Below are 22,532 nucleotides of genomic sequence, written 5' to 3' on the forward strand. Positions count from 1 at the left end.
TCAGATCTCAGCCTCTAGGTGTCTCACAGTACGGGGGTAAAGTCAGGCTTGGTAGAATTAAAATGTATTGCTTACTTATTATAAGGTACGGTTAGAAAAAATTCCTTAAAATGTTGAATACATCCCTTTAACTCTTTCAAACCTATGGAAAATATGAAAGAATAGTATAGTGATGACCTGAAAAGGTATGCTTTTGTTTGCATTCAAGAATGCAGTAGTAAGTAGAAATTAGGAAGTCGATTATTATTGATCATTTTTTCCTTTTCAGAATAAATTGTCTAAAAAGAGAAAAATATTTAAAAATTTTACTTACATTAACAATTTATACTTTTTAAAAGGGACTTTATTATTCCTACTTCAAGACCATTGTTGAAGCACCTTCATTTTTGCAAGGACTATGGATGATTATGAATGACAGGCTCACTGAATATCCCCTTGTAATTAATACAGTGAAACGCTTCCATCTTTATCCAGAGGTAAGCAATGTTTTGGGACAAATGTTTGTAGAAGGGTTTCTTCTTTTATCAGATAGAAGTTATAAACACAATGATGATGTTATAGGAAGGAAGGGATCTATAAAGTTTATTGATTGTTGTATGTGTCCTTATAGTTGAGCACCACATCAAAAGTTCCTTTCCTAAATCAAAAAATCCCAGAAATTATTATCACGTGAACTTAAAGAATAGAACCTTAGTATGGCAGTAATGGCCAGTGTAATAGACAAGCCAGATGGGAAGGAGCCACGGATTCACAGATGGAGAAGGTTCATAGGTTATCACATTTGTGGGCATAGGGTTGTTCATTTTTCCTTTTGTTTTGGTGGCTTAGTTACTCAGTCAGGTCCAACTCTTTTGAAACCCCATGGACTATAGCCTGCCAGGCTCCTCTGTCCATGAGATTTTCCAGGCCAGAATACCTAAATGGATTGGCATTTCTTTCTCCAGGGGATCTTCCTGACCCAGGGATCAAACCTATGTCTCCTGCATTGGCAGGTGGATTCTTTACCACTGAGCCACCAGGGAAGCCCCATTATTCCTTTACTATCCTTTTAATGTCTATGAGATCTATAAGGATGATCTCTCTTCCATTTCTGATATTAGTAATTTGTGTTCTTCCTCTTTTTTTCTTAGTCTGGCTGGAGGCTTATTGATTTTATTTATGCCCCGTTGTTAGATGCAGGCACATTGAGGATTGCCATGTCTCCTTTTAGAACTGGCCCCTTTATCATTAGGACTTCCCTGGTGGCTCAGACGGTAAAGCGTCTGTCTACGATGCGGGAGACCCAGGTTTGATCCCTGGGTTGGGAAGATCCCTTGGAGAAGGAAATGGCAATCCACTCCAGTACTATTGCCTGAAAATCCCATGGACAGAGGACCCTGGTAGGCTACAGTCCGTGGGGTCGCAAAGAGTCAGACATGACTGAGTGACCTCACGTTCACGTTCACATTCACGTTCTTTATCATTATCTAATACCACTTTTTATCCCTGATACCTTTTCATGAAGTTTTGCTCTGTCTGGAATTAGTACAGCTACTCTGATTTTTCTTTTAATTAGTTTTTGCATAGTATATCTTACTTTATTAATTTGCTCTTTTTAAAACATATTTATTTTATTTTTGGCTGCACTGGATCTTTGTTGCTGTGCAAGGGCTTTCTCCAGCTGGGGGAAGTGGGGCTACTCTTGTTTGTAGTACATAGGCTTCTCATTGTGGTGGCTTCTCTTGTTGCAGAGGATTGGCTCTAGGGTACATGGGCTTTGGTAGTTGTGGCTCACAGGCCTAGTTGCTCTGTGGCACATGGAATCTTCCCCAACCAGGGATCAAACCTATGTTCCCTGCATTGGCAGGCGGATTCTTAACTACTGGACCACCAGGGAAGTCCTCTTCATTTACTCTTAATCTATATGTGTCTTTATATTTAAAGTTAGTTTAGACAAAGTATGTTTGAGTCTTGATTTTCTGATTTACTCTAATAATCTGTGTCTCTTGATTGGTGCATTTAGACCATTGATGTTCTAAGTAATTATTGACATAGATTGATATCAACTATATTTGTTGCTACAATATTTTATATTTGTTGCCCTTGTTTTTTGTTCCTATTTTGAGTCCACTCTTCTCATGCCTTTTGTGATTCTAACTGAGCATTTTATATTATTTCATTTTCTCTTTCTTACTGTATTAGTTATAATTTTTTTTTAACTTTTTTTGGTGGTTGACCTAGAGATTGCAGTATACATTTAAAATGAATCCAAGATCACTTTTAGATAACACTAAACCACTTTCAGGGCAGTGTGTGTGTGTGTGAGGACCTTCTAATCACAAAGTAATTCTAATTCCTCCTTCCAACCCTGAATCATTGCTGTCATTTATGTTTATTATACATAAGTCCATGCATAACCATGCATAAAGAATACACTGCTGCTATTATAATTTTGAACAAAGCTATTATACTTGAGATTAATTAAGAGTAAAAAAAAGAAAAGCTTTTTTTATCTTCACTTATTCTTTCTTTGATGCTCTTTCTGTGGGTCCAAGTTTTCTAATCCATATCTTTCTTATCTCTCAATGGCAACCCACTCCAGTGCTCTTGCCTGGAGAATCCCATGGACGGAGGAGCCTAGTGGGCTGCAGTCCATGGGGTCGCGAAGAGTCGGACATGACTGAGCGACTTCACTTTCCCTTTTCCCTTTCATGCATTGGAGAAGGAAATGGCAACCTACTCCAGTGTTCTTGCCTGGAGAATCCCAGGGACGGTGGAGCCTGGTGGGCTGCCGTCTATGGGGTTGCACAGAGTCGGACACGACTGAAGCGATTTAGTAGTAGTAGTAGTAAAAAACATACAAAGTCTTTCAATTTTTGTTTGTTTGAGAAAGTATTTCTCCTTCACTTTTAAAGGATAATTTCACATGAGGTTAAGTTGGTTTTTACCCTCTCAACTCTTTAAAAATTTCATTTTTATTTCATTTTCTTCTTAAATTGAATAGTTTCTGAGAAGTCAGAGGTACTTCTTAACCTTTATTCCTTCTTAAATAAGGCATGTTTTTCTTCTGACTTCTGTAAGGATTTTTCTTTATCTTTAATTTTTTATAGTTTGAATGTTATATGCATATTCAATATGTATGATTTATGAATAGGTATAGTTTTTTGGCGTTTATCATGGTTGGTGTTCTCTAAGCTTTCTGTACCTGTAGTTTGATGTGAGGAAATTCCCAGTCATTGTTTTTATTCATAGTATTTCTTCTGTTTCTTTATCTTTTCTCCTATGGCATTCCCATTACATGTATGGTGTACCTTCTGTGGTTGTCCCACAGTTATTGGATATTCTGTTCTCTTATTTTTGTCTTTTATATTTTTGATTTTCAGTTTTGGAGGTTTCTTATTGAAATATACTGAAGCTCAGAGATTCCTTCCTCAAGCCACGTCCAGCCTACCAATAAGCACATCAAAGGCATTCTTAATTTCTGTTGTAGTGTATTCTGTTATAGTGTATGGAGAACTTCTCTGCTAATATTGCCAATCGGTTCTTGCATACTCCTTTCTTTATCTGTTAGAGCCTTTAGCACATTAATTATTGTTGTTCTGAATTCCCAGTCTTACAATTTTAACACGCCTGCCATATCTAAGTCTAGTTCTGATGCTTGCTCTGTTTCTTCAAACTGTGTTTTGGCTTTTAGTATGCCTTATGATGTAATAGCTAGATTGAGGTACTGGGTACAAAGAGCTGCCATAAATAGGCCTTTAATAGTGTAAGGGAAGCATTCTGTAATTAGGTCTCAATCTTTTGTGAACCTGTACCTCTGGACTATGAACTTTGTATGTGCTTCTTGGTTTTCTCTTTCCCATTTAGGTACAGCAGGATGACTAGAGTGGGCTGGAATTGGTATTTCCCTTCTCTCACATAGAGGGGTGGAGTTGGGTATTACTCTGCCACCCTGTAGTTGAGGCTCTGATAAAACCCTAGCTGGTTAGGCCTACTGGTGGAATAGTCTCTTTCAAGGGCAGGCCTTGTTAAGAACAGAGTGCTCTGGTGTATTTCAAAACGCTCCTCTTTCCACTTCCCCCTCAGAAACAGATTTTTTTCTGATATCACTGTAAGAAACTAGTGATCTCCTAGAGATAAAATTCATAAATATGTGGGCATTATCCCTATTACTGGGTCTCCTTGGAGACCTGTCTCCCTGAGACAATCCTCAGAATTGTCTACACTGTGCCTCTAGCAATTCATCAATTATAATTTAGGTTTTCCGTCTCTCCATCTGGTTCCCATGGAGGTTTCTACCCCTGGGTTTTTGCTCCAATAAGTTGTGATTTTCTGTATTTGCCTGTCGACCTTTACAGTCTGGGAGCAGCAGTTTGCCTAATGACTTCATTTCTCTTTTGGATCTAAAAAGAATTGACTAAAAAAAATAAAAAAATAAATAAAAATAAAAAGAATTGACTTTTCAGCTTGTTTAATTTTTTTCTTATTAGAATGCAGTGGCAAATTAAAAGTTTCTTACATGCTGGACTTGGAAACCTTATACTTTTTTAAAAATTAGATTCAATATATTTTATTTCCCTTGAGGTTGCTTACTTGGTCTATGGACTTTTTTTTAGTGGGTTTAGTGGCTTTCTTTGGAGAAGACAATAGCACCCCACTCCAGTACTCTTGCCTGGAAAATCCCATGGACAGAGGAGCCTGGTAGTCTGCAGTCCATGGGGTCGCTAAGAGTCGGACACGACTGAGCGACTTCACTTTCACTTTTCATTTTCATGCATTGGAGAAGGAAATGGCAACCCACTCCAGTGTTCTTGCCTGGAGAATCCCAGGGACGGGGGAGCCTGGTGGGTCGCTGTCTATGGGGTTGCATAGAGTCGGACACGACTGAAGCGACTTAGCAGTGGGTTTCTTTTAGTTTTCAAGTGTTTGAAGATTTATCTTTGTTATTAATTTATAGCTTAAATTCATTGTGTTTAGAAAATTTTAAAACTTAGATTAAGTTTTTATTTACATACTCCATTTGACCTCTTTTGAAGAGAATGGTACTATATATATGTGTATGTGTGCATATATATATATGTATTGTTTTTTGAATGTTTGGTGGTTTTTATTGTCTAAAAGTTATCTATTTCTAGGCTGCCATTTTCCTAGACCTTTGGCTAGAAAGAGTAGGCCTTTTCTGAATGCGGTGTAAGGCCCCAGTGGTGTTTCTGGTTGCCAGACTCTGGCTCCAAATCTGAGAAAATAAGGCAAAAGGAAAGTCCAGGGAACTTAGCACCATGTCATTCCCTGGGTCCTGAGATTCCTAGCTAGTGTGCCTTCTTTTTTCTACCTTTCTTCCAATGTTTGATTTATAGGATTCGCAGAAGTTCTAGTTGTACTTGTAGGAATACAGAAAAGTATATTACTCCATTTCCCAAAAGTGGACATTTACATTATTTAAATATTGCCTTTTTTTTTCATCTTCATTTAGTTTAAGTGATTTTCTAATTTTCCATGTGGTTTCTTCTTTGATCCACTGGATATTTAAATATTGTGTTATTGAATTTCAAAGAACTTAGGGGTTTCTCAGATTTATTTCTTTCTTTGATTTCTATAAGTGCTTTTCAGTGTAATTTGTGGTAGTAACAATTGTATAGACCTACATAAGATTTAAGATGAAAGAAGTGTTTTTCTGCAGCAGCTTTCTCCATATCCCATCTTACTTTTCAGAGGCACTTTGACCTTATTTCTTCTAATGATTATCTGGATAATTCTAGTGAAAATAGAAAAATCAAAGAGAAAAAAAAAACTATTTGTTGAATCTTCAACTTTAGTTAATGTTGACTTACTCTGTGTAAATAAGATAAGGATTTAGCTTATTGGACTAGGCCAAGTTCTTCCAGTGTTTGATAATTATTATTTTTAGTTTTGAGTTATTTTTAGAATTTTATATCATTAAATCTGTTTTTTGTTCCACTAATTTCCATCAGTATGGTCTCTAAAACATTAGCTAGTTTTTTCATTTTGGTTATCAAAAAATTTATTGAATAATTTGTACAATTTTCAGTTTCTTTGATGTTATGAAAAAATAATCATGATAATGTAGTTCATTCATTTTTAAAACTTGAAAGCATGTAAATGACAGCCAACAAGGACTCGTCCAGTCTTATTTTCATATCGCATAGATACAATATGGAGAACACTTAAATTTGCTTGCAGCCTTATGTGGTACTTCAGTGTTGAAGTAAATGTCCATACTTTGTGTTCACAAGGAGATTAATTTTTCATCTTAAAATATGAGTGTGAAAATGTGTTTTAAAAGGGAAAAGGCTTTTAATGCTTACTCTATACCAGTACTTATATATGTAAGCTCTAATCTCCCATCACTCTTGTAAGATGGTCATTAATGTCATTTTAGAGATGAGGTGGCTGAGGTTCAGAGGCTGAAGGATTATTTCACACCATAGAAACTGTAACTTGCAGAACTTGTAACTTGTAACTTGACTTTGAAGTCAAATTTTGAAGTCAAACTTGACTTCAAAGTCATGCTTTCTTCCTATATTGAATGACATCTCATAAAGGAGTATAATTCTAGATTTTTCACAAACACTTAATGTGACAAATTTTTGTACATTTGTGAAAAATACACAAGAAGTTATAAATTATAGCAGAATGTCAGTTTTACAAAATTAAGTGATGTAAGTAAATCTATATTATACATGAAAAGTTGTTTATGATATTTACTGATGTGTATTACATTAACTACTTGTATAATATTTATTGTACAATGAATAACTCTGCATGTGTGCATGCTAAGTCGCTTCAGTCATGTCCGACCCTATGTGACCCTATGGACTGCAGCCTGTCAGGCTTCTCTGTCCATGGGATTCTCTTGGCAAGAATGTTGGAGTGGGTTGCTGTGCCCTCTTCCAGGGGATCTTCCCAACCCAGGGATTGAACCTACATGTCTTACGTCTAACCTTCATGGGCAGGCAGGTTCTTTGTCACTAGTGCCACAAGGGAAGCCCCAGTGACACTAGCTGCCTGTCTTTTGTGCCTAGGGAGAAACTGGAAGGATGGCCACCAAAATAGTAAACGTAGTTAGTTCTAGGTTATTTTTACTTTCCCTTTGAAGTCTTTATTTTTTAACTCGCCCCCACCCCCCCACACAGTGATCTGCATTATTTTTCTCAAATCTGTAAAATTATTTTTTTAAAACGATCTCCCAGGAATCAGCACTTTCTTGTAATTTTTTGTTGCTAATTTCCTTTGTCTTTAAAAATTTTAAGGCACATTTCAGATTGGGAAGTATTGGTTAATTAAATCTGCTTAATCAAATGTTAATGCTTAATGGGCATAGGAGCTTTAGTCCACGTGCAGTTGTTTTATAGACTATGAGTTGGTTTTTAGACAGTGAAGAGAATAAGTTCAAGGGCCTAAGAGAAATGTTATAAAATACTCCTGTAAAACTTTGTATGTTTGCTATTAATTATCTTCATATTTTAATTGTGTACTTAATGCTTGATTTTACAGCTACTATTCTGTTTCAGTTGTTTAAAAGAGTATATTACAGAGATGTCAGTCACAACATAAATTGTGTAGCTGTGCATTGGAGAAGGCAATGGCACCCCACTCCAGTACTCTTGCCTGGAAAATCCCATGGACGGAGGAGCCTGGTGGGCTGCAGTCCATGGGGTCGCTAAGAGTCGGACACGACTGAGCGACTTCACTTTCACTTTCCTGCATTGGAGAAGGAAATGGCAACCCACTCCAGTGTTCTTGCCTGGAGAATCCCAGGGACGGGGGAGCCTGGTGAGCTGCCGTCTATGGGGTCGCACAGAGTCGGATACGACTGAAGCGACTTAGCAGCAGCAGTAGCAGCAGCAGTGCATTACTCAGTAATACACAACTTTATAGTGTGTGTGTATATACAATTTTTTAAATGACTTTCCCACATGAAATGATTTAAATAAATTCATCAGTTTATAATGTTAAAGTCAGCCATCATAAAATGATATTTTGGAATAATTATAAAGATAATGTATATCTATTATCTTTTTTATTTTATCTTTTTTAGGTGATTATAGCCTTCTGCTATCGCACATTTGTGGGAATAATGAATTTATTTGGGTTAGAAACTAAGACCTGCTGGAACGTGACCAGAATAGAACCTCTAAATGAAGTTCAAAGCTGTGAAGGCATGTTTCTTCCTAAAATGCTGCTGTATATTGTCATTAATGTTTACGTAAACATTTTATAATATTATGACTCTCTAAGAATTATTATAAATTACTATGATTGATTTTTTTCTTTAAAAACATTATAGAACTGATTCACCTAAATATTTACCTTTACCCTTTAAAATAATTTTTTGAGAAGGTGGTGTACTTACTAACATGAGTCTTAATTTGGAATTTAATTTGAATATTAATATATATCTGTGTAAGGTCATACTGATTATAAGACATCCCTTCATTTCAGAAGGTACAGAAAAGGTTCTGAGGTGGCTTGAATATGTAAGTTTGGGGGATGTAGATCAAATAGTCACAGTTTTATCTGTAATAGTTAATAAAGTTAATGTAAAAATTTAGTCATGCATAAATATTTAAAAATAAGACATATATAGTAATAGATTACTTTAGAAGTTCTACTTTTTTGTGCTCTCACAGTCCATAAATAGTTCTTCATATACATCTTCTACGTTAGTATTTTTGTCAGAGAACCACTTTTAGAATCATTTAACAGTTTTACAGAATCTGTAATTGTCATTGCTATTTAAGATATTTGTGAATTAGCACTATTACTATCTATATGTATGATGTTGTATGAAGTATGATGCTGTACCTTGAAACTTTTATTTGCAATCACATGTATCTACTTGTATAACACTTACATAGTTTTTTTCTTTTTCATATTCTCTACAACATTGTTTTATATATATATATATATTTTTTCTGTTAACTTGTGTGCAATCACATTCTGTTCTCAGAATATATCCTAAATCTGTATTTTCATGTTTCCCTTACATTTTTACTGGTTCCCTCAGATGGTCTTTATAATATCTAAAACAGTCGTGGTAGAGGATATTTGAGGACATTTAAACTTTTTTGTTCAAAGGAATTGAGAGAATGTCTCATAAAATGAGAGATTCGACCAGCATGGAAGGTAGAACCTTTTCTGAGGGATGGGAAAAAATCACCTTATATATGTATATATGGTATTTATTAAGTTGCCACTAAGTGATAGGTTAGTATTGGCACTTGGGACCCTAAGATAAACCTGGTAAACATGGGGCCTTACCAGCACAGATTTTACAGCTTAAGAGGGATGTTAGCAGGTACAACTGTGGTGGATATTACAAACAAGAAAATAAAATTGCTGAGGATAAGAGAAGTGTTTCGAGAATAGGGACCAGCATATTCCAAAGTTCTGAAGCAAGAAAGAATTGAAAGAAAGCTAGACTTCCTTGAGCAGTTAGAGAAGAAAACATGGTGTGAAATGATGTTTGGAATGTAAACAAGAGTCAGTTAATGAAGAACCATTTACTGGCTAAGGATATTATATGTATTCATTGAAGAATTTTGACAGGTTTTTATTTTTAAAACATGCTTTTGGCAATTACATGGAAAAGATAATTAGTAAAGGACAAAAGTGAATTTAGTGAGTCCAGGTAGGAAACTATTTTGCTCTCAGCAAGTGATTGCAGGAAAGAAAACTGGAAAATGAATGGATTTGAGAGAGAGTAGAAAGCAGAAATGAAAGGATTTGATGATTGATAGGAAAGAGGGAAGAGGCTGGATTCATGTAATATTGTTGGGTTTCTGGCTTAAGTAATTGAATCCCTCCGTTCAAAATGATAAGAAACATTATAAAAGTAGCAGGTTTGAATTGGTTCATTAATTTGAAGTATTTGAGAGATTCCAAAGTAGAGATGTCAAGTGGCTACCTATGTACATACATACAGGAATAAGACAGTTCTCATTTGAATGTAGACTTGGCATCATCTGTATATAGATGGTAATTGGAACCACGGAAGTGAAAGAATTTCCTTAAGGAGAATATGCAGACTTAGAAAAGAAGAGGGCATATGACAGATCCTAAAGTAGTCCAACGTTGAAGGAGGGTGTGTATAGGAAGAGGAATTACTAGGACAGACTGAAAAGGAATGATCAGAGAAGTAGAAGAAATCAGAAAGGCTAGCCCTCAAATCCTGGCTCCACCAGTTACACTTAAATAACTTTTGGCAGGTTAAGTTTTCTGTGTTGTTTTCTCAACCATTGAAAAACGTTATTTTCACACCAGGTAATTTCAAAGATTTGTTCTGAGTATTATGTGAGATGATAGTGGAAAAGCACCTAGTAGATTATGTCTGTGTCAATATATCCCATATACATGGTGTTTATACATGGAATGTATTAAGTATTATGGTCCCGGCTATACATAGTAATGGATCAGTTTATTTCCTATAGACTAAAGCTGCGCCTTAAGGTCAGGGCCGTATCTTAGTCATCCAGGATAAAATTAATGTAGTGGATTTTCTCTTGTGATTTATCAAGTAACTCTACAGACAGTTCTAGACACTGAACAATAGGAGCAGCACCTAAATAAAATGAAGCACCAAATAATCATTACAGTATGATAATACTTGGGTGGAGAAAAATACAAATGTAACCAATAATACCTCATGTATGGGGAAAGTACTAATGTAACTATTAAATAGAGCAGCAGTCTGAGCCACAGAGCTTTCAGCTAATTCATGAGCTCTTGATTACAAAGCACTGAGATAATTATGCTCAATTGCTATATAGTCATTTACTCATTAAATACTTAATAATCTGTGTCTTTTCAAAGGATTGGGAGACCCTGCTTGCTTTTATGTTGGTGTGATTTTTATTTTAAATGGAATAATGATGGGATTGTTCTTCATGTATGGTGCTTACCTGAGGTAAGATTACTATATTAAAAGACATTTAGGTGGACTTTCTGACATTTGTTGATTAAATTAAAAGGATAATTAACAAGATTAATTGACTAACAGATGGAAACTTTTAGATTTTATTTTTTTCAAAAGTTTAGCCAAATATGCAGCCTCAAACTAGAGCTAGTCACTAAAATAAAGTCTTTAAGATATTAAAAGGCCTCCTTTTTATCCTTGTAGGGTAATCCAGACTTATGGATGTGGTATCCAAACTTATGCTCATTAATTTGACAATTATTATTTGGTGCCTACTGTGACTGAGAGCACTATTCTATAGGAGCTAGGAATACAAAAACAAATAATCCCTGTCCTTATGGAATTTATAGTCTAGGAGGTAGACAAAATAAGACCACCCAATTGAAAACTGGAAAAAATATGAAAAGACATCTTCCAGAAGAGTTCCAGATTGCCAACAAACGTATATAAAGTTGATCACCATATTAATTATCAGGAAAATACTCATTTTAACCACAGTGAGATACTATCTCACATCTACTAGATTGACAAAGGGCTTCTCTGCTGGCTCAGATGGTAAAGAATCTGCCTACAAAGCAGGAGACCTGGGTTCAATCCCTGGGTTGGGAAAATTGACAACAGGAACTTTTATCCCCGGTTGGTGGACATATCAATTAGTACAACTATTTTGGAAATACATTGTGCATTATCTAGTAATTTGAAGATGTATATACCTTATAATTCAGCAATTCCAGTTTGAAGTAAATATGCCTAAGAAACTCTTCTACATGTACACTAGAAAATATGTACAATAACATAACATCATTGTAGTAACTCCAAACTAGAAACAACTTAAACATCCCTCCACAGAGAAATGTACACGTTGTAAGTTTATTAGTATAGGGAAATATTGCACAACAGTGAGAATGAATGAACTATAGGTACAAACATCAACGTGGAAAAAATCTTACAAATATAATGTTGAATGAATCAAAGCAGGCACAAGATTTGAAAATACTGAAAAATTATATTTGTATAAAGTTTGAATACAGCTAAAAGTAAATGATAGTATGATACATATAGAAGCAGTTATGTTGATAATTACAAAACTCAGGATAGTGCCTGTCTCAAGGGATGGCATGTGAGGTGTCAGGATGTGATCTGTTTTCTATTTCAGCGACATATGGTGGTTAAAAGAATATTCACTTTATAAGTGTTCTGTAAACTATCTGAAAACCTTAATGCACTTTTCCATATGTATGCTATATAGAAAAATATATAAACTCATCAGTATTTTGAGGGAAAACAATTGCTTTTAGATTATGCTCACAGGCTTTAAGATGTTCTATTTTAAACAATAGTTTGTATTTATTATGCTTTTTTCAAATATGGAAAATTTTACACTAGACCAAGACATTTTAAAACTTAGTATTTTTCATTCGGAAAGCTACCCATGAGGTGACAGTCTTCTCTAAATTAGTTACACAGTTCCAGGATATCAATACTTTATTAAGCTCCAGTCTTTAAGAAGGATATGTAGATATAATATATGCTGACTATAAAAGTGTCACCAAAATTGTGAGGAGACTAGAAACTATGGCATATGAGGAACAAAAGAAATAGGGGTTTGGGGAGAAATTTTCTATTTCTTAACCATGGCTACTCTCCCCCTGTGGGCACTAACTTGGGACACAGGTATTCTGTTTCTATTCTTTTGGTGGTTAAAGATAAAACTTAAACATGCATATTTAACTTGACCAAGTCTAAAATTGATTGATATCTTTCCTCTTCTTTTTGATCAAAACAAGGAATTTAGAACATTGTACTTGAAAACAGTTCCTAGCATCTTATAATTATTCTAACTATAATAATTAGAAGTTTAGTACTTCTAGTACCCCTCCACAGTAGTCACCACGGTTTCTTTTATGTTGTTGAGTCTTCTTTAGATTTATCTACATGTTCCTAGTTTCTATATGCAGCATTTATTCTTGCTTCTCATACCTTCTTCCTCTCAATTCCTTCTCCAAAGTGTGCCCTTTGAATTTCCCTTAGTGAAAATCTCTTCAAGGTAAATTACTTCCAACTGGCTTTCCTCTGCTTGTTTTGTTGAATTCATTCTTCCCCCTTTTTCAGTCATTAAACCAGTATTTGTCTTGAGAGTGTGAAGTTGTGTGTATAATGATGAACAATACTTTAAAGAAAGGCAACCTTAAGAAATGGTTCTTCATCTTTGATAATTATCAGGCATCCTTGATCTGAGTTTTATATTCTACAATGTTGTTCGCTGGGACTCAGCAAAGAATATTTGCAGTAGTTTAGATGGTTCAGTTCGGAGAAGGCAATGGCACCCCACTCCAGTACTCCTGCCTGGAAAATCCCATGGACGGAGGAGCCTGGTGGGCTGCCGTCTATGGGGTCGCACAGAGTCGGACACGACTGAAGTGACTTAGCAGATGGTTCAGTTACTGCTAAATGAAACTGTTAGACTCTTCATCTTTCAGTCACTGATATCCAATTTGATGACAAAAATTTTCCTCCACTCAAAATATTCAGAGAATGGAGTATATACACTCTAAAATGCTGGCCTGTGTTAAAAAATATTTTATGTTCACATGTAAGATTATACTTAGAAAATATTTTAAATACAATAAATTGTAAGATTCAGACTACTTTATATCTATACTTTGGATCCTTATACATTCATGAGTAAAACATCAACTACATGAGTACTTTTGCAATTTTTATTGTTATTCTGTATGGTCTAGTATTGTGCCATTTTAAAATCTAAAATAATTTTGTGAAAAAGTCACTATATTTTACATGAATTTTGATTGTATATATCTTTTTTTTTACAGTGGGACTCAACTTGGAGGTATAATTACAGTTTTATGCTACTTTTTCAACCATGGAGAGGTTTGTTTTCTAGAAAATAATTTTTAGAAATAGAAGGGGCAGTATATTAAAGTAGTATTTAATTGTATCTTACTTAGGACTTTGCAATATTTTAAAGAACGTTGTGTTGTAAGTTGTTATTTTAATCGTGTTGATCCACATTTTTACATAGTAATTAGAATTTATGATGTAAAATATCTTGCCTGGTTTTTAGCATGTATATGTGTTACATATATTTTGTAGAAAAAGGAAATATTATACTTGTTGAGTTCAGGCACCTTATATACATTATCTCATATACTTCCATCAGACTTTTTAGAGAGGTGGTTGATATCTTCATAGTAGAAGATATGAAATTGAAATTTGGAGCGGTTAAATTACAAAGTCAAGATTCCACTTTGACTCCATGATGAAGCTGGGTTTCCTCTTATCCTTCTCTCTGGCTCTAAAACCTCACTTCTATTATATCATGATCCTTTTAATAACACAAGCTGAATTCAAAACAGAAATTATCTTAGTAACTCAGTCCACCAAAACAGGATTCACCTAAAAAGAGCTCATGAAAACTTATTTAGAACATGATAGATTCATTCAACAAAACAAGTATAAAATGTGTGCCAGGTTCTGTGTTAGATGCTGAGGTTTTGGCAATGAAAAGTGGAAGAATCTTGACTGCTAGTTTTTGGAATCAAAATATGTAATATCTTATAGCAGAGATTATATAGGATAGAAGTCTGTATTCATTACATTGGGAAAAGTAGATATGCAGTTATTTTTTAAAAAATCAATTAGACAAATGTGTGCTAAGTCACTTCAGTCATGTCCGACTGTGTGTGACCCTATGGACTGTAGTCTGCCAGGCTCCTCTGTCCATGGGATTCTCCAGGCAAGAATACTGGAGTAGGTTGCCTTGCCTTCTTCCAGGGGATCTTCCTGACTCAAGGATCGAACCTGTATCTCACATCTCCTGCATTGACAGGCAGGTTGTTTCCCACTAGCGCCACCTGGGAAGGGAATCATAAAATTATACATAAATATCTTAAATGTATTAACTTAAATATATTGTCAGTCAACAATGTGTTATACAAAAAAAATGTGTCTTGTCTTTATGCAAAGACAAGGCTTTTCTTTTGAGTATGCATTATGTTTTAATCTTCTTATACGTATTGTGTGTAATACATCTTCCAAGGTTTACAATTTGGTTTCCTGTAGGAAGAGCAATGAATTTTAAGACTCTTGCAAGGTTATAAGAGTTTAGATTCTTTTCTAGAATTTCAGAATTCTTTATATAAAATTTTGTACTATTCCCATCCATTTATCTGGGTTTACCTGGTGGCTCAGATGGTAATGAATCTGCCTGCTGCTCAGGAGACCCCAGTTCAACCCCTGGCTTGGGAAGATTTTCTGGAGAAGAGAATGGCTACCCACTCCAGTATTCTTGCCTGCAGAGTTCCATGGACAGAGGAGCCTGACTGGCTATAGTCCATGAGATCACAGTCCCATTTGTCTTGAAAATAGTTTTAAAGACTGTATGAAATTTATTGATAATTAACACTTACATTATAAACATCATATCAGTGATTCCCAAATACTCCTTGTTGTTTTTAGAAGTTTGCAGTTAACTCTTCCAAAGGTATATTTCACAAATTCAAAGACAATCTTAATTATTTATAGAGTATGTCTGTACTCATTATACTTGTCATGCACAAACTCTTGGTGTTTGTGAATGCCCTAGGTGACGTTTGTTTATTTCTTCTGAGCATGCATAAATCCCAAAGCCCGGGGTGCCACAGTTATCACTGAAGAGCTGGAATGTGGATCTGGCTTGTTCTCAGAATCCTCACTGCTCCTAACCCTATCATCTTCTTTGTCCTTTGGGTGTCCTTACATTTGACCTGATCTATCTTTCACTTGTTTCTGGACTTGGTAGTTAATGGCTCTCTACCTAGTGACTATGTCCTATAAGAGTACTCCAAAAACTGAGAAGCTATACAGGTATTCAGAAATAAATAAGCCTAATACGAAAATTACTAAGACCAGCCAAGGCCAGCCTACCCATGATTATTAAATTAATGATGTTTATTGCAATGGAACATAGAGTAAAGTAAGCATTTTCTTGATTTCAGGCCACTCGGGTGATGTGGACACCACCTCTCCGGGAAAGTTTTTCATATCCATTTCTTGTACTTCAGATGTACATCTTAACTGTGATTCTCAGGTAATTTTAATTTGTAAAACAAATCTAGATACATCATGAGTTTCTCAAAATTACTTCAACCTATTGTTATAGTTACTAAATTTAGGTTCAGTTTTTAAATATTATTCAAAATTAAATTGTGTCCAGTTTTTAAAAAATCTAAAATCACTATGTAAAAAAAATTGCTTTCCACTTAAAATAGTTTAGGCTACAGATTTTAGATAATTACATTATGTTTTAATAAACCAGTATGTGTGTGATCATATATATTTGGTAAAGTTTCAAGTATCACAGTAATCCATTCAGCATCACAGTAATCCGAGTCTATGTCCCAACCACTGATGCTGAAGAAGCTGAGGTTGACCAGTTCTATGAAGACTCCAAGGCCTTCTGGAACTAACAACATAAAAGATGTCCTTTTCATCATAGGGGATTGGAATGCAAAAGTAAGAAGTCAAGAGATACCTAGGATAACAGGCAAGTTTGGCCTTGCAGCAAAAAATGAAGAAGCAGGACAAAGCCTAACTGAATTCTGCCAAGAGAATGCACTGGTGATAGCAAACACCCTTTTCCAACAACACAAGAGATGACTCTATACATGGACATCACCAAATGGTCAATACCAAAATCAGATTGATTGTATTTGCAGCTGAAGATCGAGAAGTTCTATACAGTTGGCAAAAACAAGACCTGGAGCTGACTGTGGGGGAGATCATCAGCTGTTTATAGGAAAATTCAGGCTTTAGCTAAATAAAGGTGGCAAAACTACCAGGCTATTCAGGTATGACCTAAATCCAATCCCTTATGATTATACAGTGGAGATGACGAATAGATTCAAGGGATTAGATCTACTGAACAGAGTGCCTGAAGGACTATGGACGGAGGTTCATACAGGAGATAGTGACCAAAACCATCCCAAAGAAAAAGAAATACAAGAAGGCAAAGTGGCAGTCTGAGGAGGCTTTACAAATAGCTGAAGGAAGAAGAGAAGCAGAAAGCAAGGGAGATAGGGAAAGATATACCCAACTGAATGCAGAGTTCCAGAGAATAGCAGGGAGAGACAAGAAGGCTTCTTCACTGAACAATACAAAGAAATAGAAGAAAACAATAGAATGGGAAAGACTGGAGATCTTGTCAAAACAATTGAAGATATCAAAGGAACATTTCATCCAAGGATGGGCACGATAAAGGACAGAAATGATAAAGACCTAACAGAGTCAGAAGAGATTAAGAAGAGGTGGTGGCAAGAATACACAAAAGAACTGTACAAAAAAGGTCTTATTTAAAAAAAAAAAAAAAAAAAAAAGGTCTTAATGACCCAGATGCCCATGATGGTGTGGTCATTCACCTAGAGCCAGACATCCTGGAGTGTGAAGTCAAGTGGGCTTTAGGAAGCATTGCTACCAATAAGGGGCTTCCCTGATTGCTCAGTTGGTAAAGAATCCACCTGCAATGCAGGAGACCCCAGTTCTATTCCTGGGTCAGGAAGATCCCCTGGAGAAGGGAAAGGCTACTCACTCTAGTATTCTGGCCTAGAGAATTCCATGGGATCGCAAAGAGTTGGACATGACTGAGTAGTTGGACACTACCAATAAAGCTAGTGGGGGTGATGGAATTCCTGAACTATTTCAAATCCTAAAAGATAAGGCTGTTGAACTACTGCACTCAATATGTCAGAAAATTTGGAAAACCCAGTCAGTGGCCACCAGACTGGAAAAGGTAAGTCTTCATCCCAATTCCAAAGAAGGTCTGTGCTGAAAAATGTTTGAGCTACCGGACAACTGTGCTCACTTTCCATGCTAGTAAGCTTATGCTCAAAATCCTTTAAGGTAGGTTTCAGCAGTACATGAATTGAGAACTTCCAGATGTACAAGCTAGGTTTAGAAAAGGCAAAGGAACCAGAGATCAAACTGCCAGCATTCATTGGATCATGGAGAAAGCAAGGGAATTCCAGAAAAACATGTACTTCTGTTTCACTGACTACACTAAAACTTTTTATTATGTGGGTCTAAACAAACTATGGAAAATTTTTAAACATATGGGAATACCAGACCATCTTACTTGTCTCTTGAGAAACCTACAACAGTTAGAACCTTACATAGAAAAACTGACTGGTTCAAAATTAGTAAAGGTGTATGACAAGGCTACATATTGTTACCCTGCTTATTTAACTTATGTGCAGAGTACATAATGCAAAATGCTGGGCTGGATGAGTTACAAGCTGGAATCAAGATTGCCAGGAGAAATACTCACAGCCTCATATAAGCAGATGATACCACTCTAATGGCAGAAAGTGAAGAGGAACTAAAGAGCCTCTTGATGAGGGTGAAAGGAGAGTGAAAAAACTGGCTTAACACTCAGCATTAAAAAAAAAAACAAACCCAAGGTCATGGCATCTGGTCCCATCACTTCATGACAAATAGAAGGGGGAAAAGTGGAAGCAGTGGCAAATTTTCCTCTTCTTGGGCTCTAAAATCACTGCAGATGATGACTGCAGCCTTGAAATTAGAAGAAGCTTGCTTCTTGGAAGGGAAGTTATGACAAATCTAGACAGTGTATTAAAAAGCAAAGACATCACTGTGCTGACAAAGGTCCATATAGTCAAAGCTATGTTCTTTCCAATAGTCATGTACAGATATGAGAGGTGGACCATAAGGAAGGCAGAGCACCAAAGATATGATGCTTTTGAACTGTGGTATTGGAGAAGACTCCCGAGAGTCCCTTGAATAGTAAGGAGATCAAACCAGTCAATCCTAAAGGAAATCAATCCTGAATACTCATTGGAGGGACTGATGCTGAAGTTGAAGCTCCAGTACTTTGGCCACCTGGTGAAAAGAGCAGACTCATTGGAAAAGACCCTGATGCTGGGAAAGATCGAAGGCAAAAGGAGAAGAGGGTGACAGAGGATGAAATGGATGCCAGCACCAATTCATTCAGTGGACGTGAACTTGGGCAAACTCCAGGAGATAGTGAGGGTCAGGGAGGCCTGGCGTGCTGCAATCCATGGGGTCAGAGTCGAACATGACATAGCCGCTGAACAACAAGAAAGATTCAAAGGGTTTTGAGAAGCTAATACTTCTCCCCCTCAATCTTCTTGTACTCTGACTCATTGTTTTCCAACCTGTGGTTTTGATGAAGCATGAAATAAGTGTTTGATGCACAAATGAATTTGAGAAATGCTGAGTTAGATAAGGAGTATCTATGTTCATATGTTTATTAATATTTCTGAACTACAGATATTTCTAGAGGTTTAACCGAGGTTTCATCTCAACTTATTTTCCTGGACATATATTTTGGTTGGGATTAACGTTATAAGCATGTCAGAAAATTTGAAAGTCTGAGCAACAACATCAGAAGCATAAATAGTAGAATGCTATAAATAACTTTATCACATAGATAGGTTTCGTAGAATGTTATTGAGATCTATGACTGAATGAACTAGTGATCACTATCCCCTCCAAACTCCCAGAGAAATGGGATAGTGATCATTATTAATGATCACTTATTAGTACCCTTCAGATTTTGCCCATATTAAGATCATGTGTGTGCATCTTCTTTATTTCTGAAGACCATAAATTTGTTAATACAGCACACATACACAAATGTCTGAATATACACTTAATATAGTAAAATGCCACTGAAAACAGAGACCATGCTACATTTATCTCTTTAACCATGGAGCACTTAGCACACTGTCTTGTAGCCATTTAAAGCCCCTTATATGTTCACTTAAAGAAGAAATATAGAGGGAAACTGGGGTAGTAACAACCTCTAAAAAGGTGCAGACTACCTTACCTACATGAAAGGTTTTTTTTGGATTGAATTTGGATTTGGGAATCTAATTTTTATCCATTTATTTTCCATTTGTTTAAATTTTTTGAAGTGATATTAGTCTGGCCAGGCAGATATTTCATGGAAGGAAATACGTGAATTAAAACACTTAGAATTGTATGCTGGAATGCACGTGTTATACTCCATACTTTCAGTTCAGTTCAGTTTAGTCACTGAGTTGTGTCTGACTCTTGGTGACCCCATGGACTACAGCTCGCCAAGCCTCCCTGTCCATCACCAGCTCCCAGAGCTTACTCAAATTCATGTCCATTGAGTCAGTGATGCCATCCAACCATCTTATCCTCTGTCGTCCCCTACTCCTCTTGCCCTCAATCTTTCCCAGCATCAGGGTCTTTTCAAATGAGTGAGGTCTTTGCATCAGGTGGTCAAAGTATTGGAGTTTCAGCTTCAGCATCAGTCTTTCCAATGAATATTCAGGACTGATTTCCTTTAGGATGGAATTTAGTCAAAAGTAATTTTTATTTTATAACCATAACTGAGTACTTAATATATTTTGTGCTATATTACTAAACAGTGTGATCATTAAAATTTTTACTTTTGAAAATTTATGTACCATATTATAACAGTGTATCATCTTTAGAAAAATAACAGAGTTTTATAATTTACACAAAATGTTTGCATTTCTTTTTTTCATATTCTAAAAGATATTAAAAGTCTTATATGGCAAAAGGTATTGGTTACTGATATATCACATAATTGAAAAATGGACAGTTTAAATTTCAATATGCATTAGTTTAACTGTATTCCAGAATCATTCCTTTGAAGTCATTGTTGAAAATGACCTTTAAATTTCTCTCTTAGTTGTTAGCTTATAATTTCACCAGCACTTAACATTTTTCAAAACTTAAAAGTGGTGGTATATGAAAGCTACTGCTGCTCATATAATATAAATATCTCGAGGTATGCAAAGTCAGTTCACATTCTATTTTCCGACCTTCTTGATGGAGTATTAAATGTCTAATGTCATGCATCGTTAAAGGAAAATAAAGTTTTAGTTGAATATAGTTGTTTTACAGTATTGTATTAGTTTTAGGTATACAGAAGTGTGATTCATTATTTTTATGGATTATACTCCATTAAAAGTTAACTACAAAATAATGACTGTAATTACTGTGCTATATGTTTAAAATACTTAGTGATAAACTAGATACAATATCTTATTTAAAGCTCTAATTTTGATTGTTTTATTATAAGTGTTTTTATAATTCAAATATTTTGTTCTTTTTAATGTGCTTTTAAAAGTTAACTGTATTTTGTTATCTTACATCAAAGGTAAGGGGACCATTAGATTTTAACATTTTGCAACCAGTCTTTCAGTTCAATGATAGGCTACTTTTATATATAGTAAAACTTATTGGTGTCAATTCTCTTCATTAAGGGCCACGAACAATAGTAGAAGGCACTTTATTGCACTCTGCCTTTCCAATGTTGCTTTTATGCTTCCCTGGCAATTTGCTCAGTTTATACTTTTTACACAGGTAAGATGATTTTAAACTTATTTAAGTTGAATGCAAGATGTACTTGGTTGTTTCCATCGAAAACATTTTTTTGTTGAAGTATAGTTGCTTTACAATGCTGTGCTAATTTCTGCTATACAGCAGAGTAGCTCAGTTACACACATATATGCATTCTTTTATAAATGTTCTTTTTTATTTTGGAGAAATTTTAAATATGATTATATTTGTGTCCTAATAGATTTTCAAAATATTGAATGATTATAAAGTTGACATACATGTTTGATTTTTTAAAAATTACGTAATCCTACCTTCTGTTAATGTGTTGGTTAGGCCGATATTAAAGGTCAACCTGTAAAATGGGATTTTTGCTCTTATTTTAATCCATAATTTTTCCTATTGGTATTTGAGGTGATCTCTGTAATTCTACCTGTAGATTCTTCTTTTGCCTGAGTAATCATTTTAGGTGCCAAGCTGCATAACGTGATAAGGGCCATTTAAACTCTTCATGCTAGGGGATTTCTGCTTCTAATCCAGATAAATGTTGGCTCTTTTGTCTGAAGAGCAGAATCTTACTGGACACCATTTCTCAGAGCTTTAATCTTGATATTATGGAGTAAACTGAGACCATATCCTGTTACCCCAAACAACTAAGTAATTAATGGCAAGAAACTGAGCTGGGGAAGCAGAAAGTGAAAGTGTTTGTCACTCAGTTCAGTTCAGTAGCTCAGTCATGTCCTACTCTGTGGGACCCCATGGACCGCAGCACACCAGGCCTCTCTGTCCATCACCAACTCCCGAAGTTTACCCAAACTCATGTCCATTGAGTCGGTGATGCCATCCAACCATCTCGTTCTCTGTCATCCCCTTCTCCTCCTGCCCTCAATGTCCTGCATCAGGGTCTTTTCAAATGAGTCAGCTCTTCGCATCAGGTGGTCAGTTGCCAACTATTTCTGGCCTCATGGACTATAGCCCACCAGGGTCCTCTGTCTATGGAATTCTCCAGCCAAGCATACTGGAGTGGGTTGCTATTTCCTACTCTGGGGTATCTTCGTGACCCAGGGATCAAACCTGGTTCTTCCACACTGCAGTCAGATTCTTTACCATCTGAGCCACCAGGGATGCAGAGTAAAAGATCAATTTTGATGAAATTTCCTACTATGAATTTTTGTTAGAACTCCTTTCCACTTAGCTAACAAACACTGATAGTGTGTAATGATATTCTTTATTGGCAGTGAGAAGT

At 35.8% G+C, this 22,532-nt stretch overlaps 1 protein-coding gene across 1 annotated transcript in view; it reads left to right on the top strand.

The window, feature by feature from the left end:
* DPY19L2 (dpy-19 like 2) overlaps positions 1 to 22,532 on the top strand; it is an 84,978-nt gene that overhangs the window by 12,623 nt on the left and 49,823 nt on the right. The window contains exons 4-9 of the mRNA XM_055590423.1: positions 339 to 476; positions 8,039 to 8,159; positions 10,813 to 10,906; positions 13,750 to 13,807; positions 15,913 to 16,004; positions 21,214 to 21,313. Of these exons, the coding sequence (XP_055446398.1) occupies positions 339 to 476; positions 8,039 to 8,159; positions 10,813 to 10,906; positions 13,750 to 13,807; positions 15,913 to 16,004; positions 21,214 to 21,313 (603 nt within the window). The remainder of the gene's footprint in view (positions 1 to 338; positions 477 to 8,038; positions 8,160 to 10,812; positions 10,907 to 13,749; positions 13,808 to 15,912; positions 16,005 to 21,213; positions 21,314 to 22,532) is intronic.

The sequence above is a fragment of the Bubalus kerabau genome, chromosome 8 (genome assembly GCF_029407905.1).
Source record: "Bubalus kerabau isolate K-KA32 ecotype Philippines breed swamp buffalo chromosome 8, PCC_UOA_SB_1v2, whole genome shotgun sequence".
In the NCBI taxonomy this organism is placed as follows: domain Eukaryota; kingdom Metazoa; phylum Chordata; class Mammalia; order Artiodactyla; family Bovidae; genus Bubalus; species Bubalus kerabau.